The 9963-nt window shown below is 42.7% G+C and overlaps 1 protein-coding gene across 1 annotated transcript in view; it reads right to left on the bottom strand.

Annotated features, from left to right (window-relative positions):
• Positions 1 to 1336: 1336 nt before the first annotated feature.
• The window catches only part of adamts10 (ADAM metallopeptidase with thrombospondin type 1 motif, 10), a 43450-nt gene continuing 34823 nt past the window's right edge, over positions 1337 to 9963 (bottom strand). The window contains exons 19-26 of the mRNA XM_070960992.1: positions 9840 to 9920; positions 8850 to 9013; positions 8613 to 8739; positions 6809 to 6938; positions 6428 to 6632; positions 5446 to 5622; positions 5158 to 5323; positions 1337 to 4677 (exon numbers count right to left, since the gene is read on the bottom strand). Coding sequence (XP_070817093.1) covers positions 4568 to 4677; positions 5158 to 5323; positions 5446 to 5622; positions 6428 to 6632; positions 6809 to 6938; positions 8613 to 8739; positions 8850 to 9013; positions 9840 to 9920 — 1160 coding nt within the window. The 3' untranslated portion in view covers positions 1337 to 4567. The remainder of the gene's footprint in view (positions 4678 to 5157; positions 5324 to 5445; positions 5623 to 6427; positions 6633 to 6808; positions 6939 to 8612; positions 8740 to 8849; positions 9014 to 9839; positions 9921 to 9963) is intronic.

Below are 9963 nucleotides of genomic sequence, written 5' to 3'. Positions count from 1 at the left end.
GGCATGGGTTTAGAAACTTCTGAAAAGGAAGGGTGTGGGGGTCAGGGGTGGAGGGGCACGCTGGGGCCAAGTGTTGAAGAAGGGGCCACATTTGTTTAGAAGTACAAATGTGTTCAAAGTCACATTTGAAGCCCCAATTCTTGGCAATAGCAAACTGCACATTATTAGCAGCTCCATTGTTTACTCTTGTTGCAAACTACTTCTTTGCAATAAATCAATGAAATAAACAACTTTAAATATTCTAATATGAAATCATATCAATAAATACCTGCTATTTGGAACTTGAAATAGCCACACAGGCACAGACAGAGGCCCCCCACCCCTCCAACACAGGACCCATACACCCAAAAGAGACACAAACAACACAACTTCGCTTACAGTCGTAGGTTGCTGGCTGGTCGGTTTGCGACAATTTACATATTTTTAGTGGTAGATTTTTGTCTCATTGTGGTTGTTTTTCCATCTCTTTGAGGTCAGATTGCAACGTTTTGCTGCCTTTTGTGTCTTTTGGTGATTTTGCATCATGTGGTCAGTTTGCATCTTTGAGTCTCTTATTGGTTGTCTTACGTCTCCTTGTGGTCATTTGGCATCATTCTGGTAATTTTGCAGCTTTTTGTAGTTGTTTTGTATCTCTGTGTTTGTTTTACATCTCTTTTGACTTATTCTATTCATAAATTTGTTCAGTCTGTTTATTGGAAGTCACTTTAGAAACATTACACAGTCTCAGTGAAAGTTGATGTAAACTTTGTGTTCCTTTCCTGTGATCGCGTTGGTGGATGGAACTTCAATGACTGGTCGATTAATCAATTAGTTGATCAACAGAAAAATAATCTGCAGCCAGTTTTATAATCAAATAATTGTTTTTGTCATTTTTAAAGCCAAACTGACAAAAATGTGAGGTTTCCAGCTTCTCAAATGTGATGCTTTTAGCCTAAAGTGGGTACAAGAGTATAAAATATATACTCTCGTGTGAGTGAGTGAGTGAGTGAGTGAGTGAGTGAGTGAGTGAGTGATCTAACATTTAATGTAAGATCACTCTCACGCGCGCGCACACACACACACACACACACACACACACACGATCAACTGACCATCTCTCGCCCTCTGTCATGAGGCATGTCTCAGCCTCGCTCAGACAATAGGAAGAAGTTGTTGCTTCATCTTTTCCATGAGTGCTGTCACATCCAGGAATAGACGACCATCACTGATGATCTCAACCTCTGTCTGGATGCTGTTTTAGAACCAGCGCAGCCAAATGTTTGTAGTACTGATACAAATATAAGTACACCACATGGATGAAGGAGGCTCCAATGATCAGATCTCATTTCTTAGAATCAACGATGCACCATGTTTAATCAATTTAATATTTCCTTTTAAAAAGATGTACATGGGGGACAAATGGATTCATCTTCTATAGTATTGAACAACATACAGTACATGTCATGTTATAATTAGCATGTGAAAAACAAAAACAACAATTACCAGTACTGTCCCCTCTTATTTACTCAGATAAAACAGGCTCACTACTCAGTGTGAACCTTTACTATAGGCACCGGTAGATACAGAAAAAAAAAAGCCTTTGAGACAGTGAAACAGGAAAAACCTCTGGTAACTACTCTCTGAAATATTTTCTGAAATGGTATGTGCAATAAAAAATGTTACAACTGCTATTTCCAACTTTTTTTCCAACAGGGATGAGTTAGCTGTACATGCTGATGAAGAATTTTTAAATTAAATATTCTTATATTCTGGATATATTAGCAGAGCTTTAGTTTTTTTTGAGACCCTACCCATGATCTAATAACCCCAAATTTTGGTTAAGTGCACCCAAAAGCTATTTGTTATAATTCTGAGATATGTCAAGGTGTTCCCAAAACCCAAATTTGCTTAATGCCACCAAAACGGGTTATTTTTGTAATCCCCACATTGTTCAGAGTGACTGGAGATGCCAATATATGAAATCTTCACAATATCTGACCTAAAATCTTCCCAGTGGGCTGCACTGTTGGCAATTTAACCTAGTCACGGGTGTGTAAATTAAAAGCTTAAATTATGATAAAAATGAAAAAAAGGAAGCCGCAGTCTTACACCTCAGGCCAGCTCTGCAGACTAATACTATTACAAAAGGCTCAAAATTGATTTCTGAATAATCAAAAGCACAATTGTTAAAATGATAACTAAGAAACAACGACAACAGTGAACTAATAGCACCAATCCAAACCAAAGCACCACAAGAAAAAAACAAACAAACATTGCAGCTAATCCCCATAAAGACATACTGTAGCTTCCTCTCTTTACAATGAAATTATGTGACATTTAGTGTTACACAGAGCTGCTATCAGCGGTGTTCAGTGTGAATGTGTGTGAAGAGTCCGACCACAGCAGAGTTCAGAGCACAGTGGACGTCACAGCGATGACTGATCTCTGACGCAGCTGTTCTAAAAGTGTTCTCTGCAGGATGGAGAAAGAGCTGAATCTGCCTCTTCAGAAAGAGTCAGTAAAAATGTACAATAAAATTAGTCTAACAACAAGTGTCGGTCGGGTGACACGCTCCCTTTTTTTGGTCACTATCTTTAATAAGCTGACATGGGTTCGCACATCTGCCAAAACATCTGTTGCTTGGGCTGATAATTTCTAGGTTCTTTTTTTGATCAGTCAACATCCAGCAATACACTGAGTGATTCTTTAAAACACCTATGATCAATAGCAGTATATCAGATGACAATGTAAATATAACGTGATGATGTGAAAGTTTCAGCTCATTGTTCAGCTGTCAGGTTGTAACTTTGTGGTGGTTTTTGGTTCTCACCACTCATAATGTCATTTTTGTCATCAACAGGCAGCTATTTTAAAACCCCACTGTACACGAGCTGCTCATCACCAAACAGCAGACAGAAGCAGATAGCAACTACGTGGTGAACGTAGTGGAGCGTGTAGCAGCTAGAGAGCACAGTATTTGCCTCTGGAGGTGGTGGAGACCAAAAACAGACCTAAAAGAGAGTGAAGGTGCCACTTAGATTCAACTGATGGTCAGAAAAATGGCTCTAAGTGAAAGCAAATGTTGCTCAGTGACTGACGGATGAGTAAATAAGCAACAGTTGTGCCATATCAGCTTGAAGGTGAAATGTCACTGTTTCCACCTTGTTTCCACAGCCCCCAAAGTGGCCAAAAAATATCACACTGGACTTTAAATTAGCTCTAATTTCTAAAAGTTTGTGGCAGAAATGTTTTCACAGCAGTCTGAATGATGGTTTCTGACAGCCACGAATACATCAGATCTGTGCCACAAAGAAATCAGATCTTTTATGTGTGCGTAAATCCATCCTCAGATTAGCACTCCTACTATAAAAACCTCTTTGAAAGCAGTGCGGTCAGAGGTCTTCACTCCTCCTTACTGGACCTGTTCCTGCTGGCAGAGCTGACTCACTGTGTCTCACTGTGCTCTGAATTTCCACTCACAGTAAAAGTTACAAGCACTGTTGAATGAGTGGTAACATGTGGCAAAAATAACCCCCCCCCCCCCCCCCAAAAAAAAGAAATTAACAGCAAGGCCCGGCGCTGAGGGATCTTCAGATAATGACGCTGAGCGGAGCTGTTAAAGTTCTTTTTTGAAGACTTTATGCACAAGCTGCCACAGTCTGCAGCCACAACACAAAATAACATCCTATAATCTGAAAATGTCCTGGTGAGTCAGCACTGGCTGTGCTCACATTACTAAGGCAGTGTCTGTGTGTCCTGTGCACCATGAAGTACTGTTTTACTGTAGAGTTGATAACATTTAAGCATTTAAGCACCTAACCAAAATGGCAAGACTATGGCGGGTTCACTGCAGTGACACATTTATAGCTTCCACAGAGGCATCAAGTCAAATCACATCAAAACAAACATAAAATACAAAAGTCCTCGGACTGCTGACACTGTGCAAATCAAACTCTGCTCATACTTCAGCGAGGACTTGATGAATACGTTGATATGGAACAAAGCAATGGCATAAAACAATGTGGTCAAGTAACAACTATTAGATAACATAGAAATCTTTCATTTTATAGCATAAGATATTCCTTTTCATGGGCGAAGATATCTGGAAATCATTTTCTTTACAAAGTGGATTTTTAAATTCATAACTAAACAAATATCACCTGTGAACAAACAGGTTTAAGAGAGTACTGCGACCAGCCCTGCGGCCAAAGTGAAATATAGTAGCACCAAAATATTACAACAGAGGGATTGTTTCGAAAGACAGAGAGAGAAGGTCCATCCTAAAAGACGATGGAGGGGAGTCACTCTCTCCCTCTCTTTGTCTCTCTCGGTTTCAGCAGCCCTCCCTCCAGTGGAATGTATAACGCTGCTCGGCCCGGAGAGGCGCCTGGTTTGGATTCTGGCTGGAAAACGGTCCCTCTTAACAGTTACAGGACCAGGTGTCAGTCCGACAGCATCCCAGTTAGCCCTCACACTCCTCTGACAGAGGTAGTGCGAGGGCTGCTGTTACAAGGCTCAGTGGGAGGGTTTTCAGGCTTACTGTGAGTGTGACCCAAAGATGGATGCTCTGAGTTTCATGGTGTCCAGGTCAGTGTCCCTGGCAAGTCTTGCAGCACATTTGCCTGAAATATGGCCGGCTGCAGAACTTGAACCTGAGCACCAGAGGGCAGTAGGCCACAGTGTTCACATCTTTGCACTCTGCAGGAAGACAAACAAGAAACAGCTTCATTACCACATAAGAATAATACGTTTTCACAGCACATCTTTTAGGGATGTCAATCAAAATACCAAGAATATTATCACTATTATCCATTTTATTATATAATATACATATATTATATTGTATAAGACTTTCAGTACTTTAAATGGAATGATGCAAATCCTCTGACAAATGGCTTGTGGATTAAAGAATTAATTTCTATTTACTTCTTGATGCTTGAGTTAAAAATATTCAAACAAATCAATTTGTAAATGGCTAACTACAGAATGGGTCACTAATATCCTTCTGCACAGATAACTATCACAAGCTGCACTGGCAGCTCGTACTTATATACTCACTACACTTTGAGTTGGATATTTTCAAGTAAAATCTGACTTGATGACCCCCTCTCAGTGCTTCAAAAATTGTTCTTTCTATGAAACATGAGAAGCTGCATGGAGTGAGTTTTGAGCTCTGACCTTCGGGGTTGTCTGTACTGATGGGCAGACTGAGGTCACATTTGCTCTTGCACTGCTGCATGGCTGCTGGCCGCTGATGTTCCAGACACTCATTGGACGGCTGGCCGGTGTGGGTCAGACACTGCACCGAACGCATCTCTTGACCCAGACCACACTTGGCAGAACACTAAGAAGCATAAATGCACGCAGCAAAACAAATATTTGAACTGGGGATTTTATCTCAGTACAAAACACACTGAGTTGTATAAAAATGTCCCACTACAACCACACGCCAAAAGCCTGTCTTACCTCTCCCCAGGGACCCATCACCCACTGAGGGGGAGGGCAGCGCTGCAGGTTACAGCGCACCCTGGAGGTGGGCCGGCCATGTTTGGGGCACTTGGACTCTGGCAGCGTGTCACCACTCTCCCCGCTCTTACACAAGACCACACGGTGCCTGTAGCCAGGACCACAGCTGGGTGTGCACTGATGGAGGAGGAGGGAGAAAACAGGGAAAACATCAGACAGGAGGGCAGGGAGATGGAGGCGAGGGAAGGGTGCAGCAGAGGGTCACTGCAGTCATAAGCATGCAAGAAGAAATCTTCTTAATCCACTCAGCAGAGGGCAGCAGCTGTATAAGAAACAAGGTCAAGAGCCTGCTTAGTTCCTGTAAATCAGCTGGACATAATTCCTCTTCAGCGTGTGCCATCGCTACATTACACAAGACGTCAGAGTAAAGTTGAACACTGCAGCACTTCTGACACCATTTAATTTGGTTTCAATTCAACCTGAACTCTGAGAAAAGAGTTACGCTCCAAGAACACAGTGGGATATCAGAGGATGGACTGTTCAGGCCTGTTGTAGTTGAACACAGGAAAAAGTCAACAAGATACATCTTAAAAGAGTTTTTAACATGTCTGCACAGCTACAAAGACAAACGACACCCTTTAACTCCCACAGACTTCTCAAACTAACGGTCAGAAATAAAAATAGGTCAGACAATTCCCACTTGACAACTGTAACAATATGCATTCATGACTGCAGCAACATGTTCAGTGTGATGTATTTGTCTGCTCCGTGCCTCTGTTGTGCATTTCATGGTTTAGGTACTCTTACTTTCTCCTGGCAGATGTTTGGGTTTCTTAGGTTCAAATGGAAAATAAACTATTGCTTCATCTGAGTGGAATTCTGCAGAAAACTCAAGTATTGGTTGAAATTCAGCCATGAATTGACTAAAAAACACTGCAGGAGTGCATGCAGACCACATGCATGATGGGAGATGTCTGCCTACCTCTGACCAGTCCAGGGCCAGCCATTCAGGGGGGCAGCTGTGGTTGCTGCAGGGCTCAGTGAGAGAGGGGCGTAGGGGGGCACACGCTGAGTCGTCCAGGACCTTCTCCTCTGTCCCAGATATCCTCCTTTTACATAACACCTCCCGTGTCCGCAGGCCGCCGTTACAGCTGCGGCTGCAGTCTGACCACTCTCCTGTCCACCAGCTAGGGGCAGAGAGGAGCCCTTAGTTTGTTTTTAACTTCCTCATTTGCATTGAATAATATGGTGTGGAAGCACTACAGAAGGTAATTATACCATACAAACAGGAATCACAGGTAGGAAGAGTTAGGTAGATATACGTTTATATTGCACAGGAAGACAATGGCGAGAGACGACTGACCTTGGGGAGCAAGGCTCAGTATTGCAGGATCGTCTCTTCTCTTTGGGTTTGTTCCTCTTGTCACAGAAGTGGTTGTAAACGACTGAGTGATCTGTTTGCTTCTTGCATACCACCTGCTGGATCTGCACACCTGACCACAGGCGAGACAGCATGAAACAAACGTGTAAAAGGACATGTTATTTGTTTTGAACTATTTGACCCTTACACACGTGGAACTTGCCACACTGTTGAGATAAATGATGTGGGTAAGTTTTAAATCATTCCACTAAAAAACTCAACATGTGTCTGTGGCCACATGTGACCAGTCCTACTCTGGTGACATTTTGTGTGGTTCACTGGCAGCAAAAATAAAAGTGTATCCTCCAGATGGGTTACAAAATGCATCAAAAATACCATCAAAGGAGAGATACAATGTCTGATATTTAGTTATTTAATTTCCATCTGTTTCATTGGTATAAAGTACTGTAAATAAGCCAGTCTTGGCCAAAGAGGCTACTTTTCATCTCTTGTCTCAAGTGACATGAATGTAAAAAATAAAATTCACACACATAAGAAATATGTCCCATAAAGGCACTGAGCTGATAAACTGCTTCTTCACCTCACACTTACAAAGAAACATTAACTCTGGCTCCTATTTTTTAACTCTGTGTGAAAATGAGATGCCTGAAATTCCATCCATCCATTATCTATACCGCCTATCCCTTTCGGGGTTGCGGGGGGCTGGAGCCTATCCCAGCTACAATGGGCGAGAGGCGGGGTACACCCTGAACCGGTCGCCAGCCGATTGCAGGGCCACATGCAAGGACAAACAAACATTCATGCTCACACTCACACCTACGGACAATTTAGAGTCATCAATTAACCTAATGAGCATGTTTTTGGTCTGTGGGAGGAAGCCGGAGTACCCGGAGAGAACCCACGCATGCACGGGAAGAACATGCAAACTTCACACAGAAAGGCCCCGCCTGACCCGGGGATCGAACCTGCAACCTTCTTGCTGTGAGGCACGCACACTACCTGCTGCGCCACCGTGCAGCATGCCTGAAATTATTTCAGGAAAAAAGATTTCACAACAAAAGTACCCTAATTTCCAAAAAATTGCCACTACCTCGCTAAATGCTCACCCTCCACGTCCTCACATCCTCAGCTTCACATTACCACAAGTGGAAGAACATGTTTTGTTGAAGGTGAAAATTAGCTGTTCTCAGGTAAAGCAACACGGATCATTAATTCACAAAGGCCAGAGATGAGAAGGCAGATTGACGTTGTGTGATATTGCCAAAAAAGCCTACGAACTGCTCGAGCGCCTCTGGCCTCATCATGGATTCCACAAACACTCCAGTCCCATGGCCTGCCTGGGTCAGTGTTCGTCTCCAGCAGTGTTCTCATAGGCATCTGTGTGTTTGTAATCCATGTGAGAGAGAGATGGGGCCAGACTACTTCTTGGCTGGGTGCTATGACTTCAAGGAGCCTTCCCGAATAAGCAAATTTCCAAAATGTTTAACAACCCCGTAAACCACATTTAAATGAATCACATCTAACCCCAAATAGCTGACACTAATCTTTGTAACTGACCCAAATAGATGTTTTAGCAATTTAATCCGTACTCCTAACGTGACATCTGTGCCATGAGAGTGGGATCAAGTTACAGGGACACAAATCTGTTCACACAATGACATCATGAAGAAAAACCACACATGGTTGGGAATCAAACATCCCAAGAAAAACCATTCGATTTTAAGAACTGGAGTAGGCATGTAGTGTGTGTGTGTGTGTGTGTGTGTGTGTGTGTGTGTGTGTCTACCTCCAGCGCAGAGGGCTGAGCAGCGTGACCAGGAGGTGTAGTGCCAGGAAAAGCCGGTCAGAGGATCCCTGTTCAGAGGGGGGTTGAAACGATAGTGGATCCCTGGGTTCTCTTCCCTCACCAGGACCTACACGAACACACAGCCAAATATTTAACGCTACACACTGATGAAAGTTTTAAGTCTTTTGTGTTTGTTTGTTTAAGAAGACCCGTTTTGAGGTTTCTTTCTATTCGCACCATGACGATCAGGGTCATGTTCGTTGGTCCAAGAGCTTCAAGAGTTTCTGGTCCGTCAGTGGGCCTCCTGTAGTGGAAGGCGGTACCAGCAATATTGAACCTGCGCGGCGTGTCAATGGTCAGCTTCCCATTGATGAAGTACTGGTCCCCTTTACTCTTCAGCACTGGAACACAGAGGAGGGAGAGATATGTTGAAGAGAGACAGTACAGTAAAAGGAAGAAATAAATGCACTTTTATACATACTAACAGCTTCCCCATTCTTCCAGGGTTAAAGCTAAATCTGTATTCATGCAATGTTAGCATATTGGTAAGAACTGGAAAACCTCCAGTTATCCAGTAATGTCCAGAACACTCCGGCTATGTTTACACTTAGGGAAAACGCATATGTTTTCATGCAGTTTGGCCATTTTTTTTCACGGAAAACGCTAATTTTTAAAAACTCCAGCCAAAGTGGAAATTTCTGAAGACACTGGTTGTGTGTTGGCATGTAAACAGGGTTAAACAGCGTTTTAGGTTCCGAAACGTCACAACATGCCACTGAATACTTAGCGTCACGTGAGCCATCTATGTTTACACTCACGCCCATAGCTTTGGCATAGTTATGATGGTGCTCGACAGCGTAGTCATCCAGGTTCATGTAAACGACAACATTTTTGAAAACGATGTTGTGTGCACGATGTTAATTTTGAAAATGGAGGGGCCAAAATATCCACTTTCCAAAACACCCTGCTATGTGTAAACGTAGCCTCAAGCTCAAAGAGAAGCACCTAAAAGGCATTCAGCTATCACTGTTATCAGTAACACCTGTGCTTTTCCTGCCATAACAACTCAAAGGGTCTGATGTGAAAAAGACCTGTTGATGTAGAAATGTTAAACTGAAACTATTAAAGACAGCAAATTTCCCAAAACGTTGGAGTATTCTAGGAGAGGTTAACACATTCAGACACATCTTATTGCAATAAAAAATATCAGCCTGAATGCCACCTTACCAAGGTAGTTGAGGGAGATGTTGAGCTCTTGTATGTGGATAAACACAGATCCTTTAGGAATTCTGACCACCTCCTCATAACCTGAGACACACACAGACCCACACAAAGTCAAAAAATTAAAACA

The sequence above is a fragment of the Chaetodon trifascialis genome, chromosome 4, assembly GCF_039877785.1.
Source record: "Chaetodon trifascialis isolate fChaTrf1 chromosome 4, fChaTrf1.hap1, whole genome shotgun sequence".
Taxonomy (NCBI): Eukaryota; Metazoa; Chordata; class Actinopteri; order Chaetodontiformes; family Chaetodontidae; genus Chaetodon; species Chaetodon trifascialis.
Note: the sequence above shows the minus strand (reverse complement) of the source record. Positions and strands in the feature narration are given on the sequence as shown.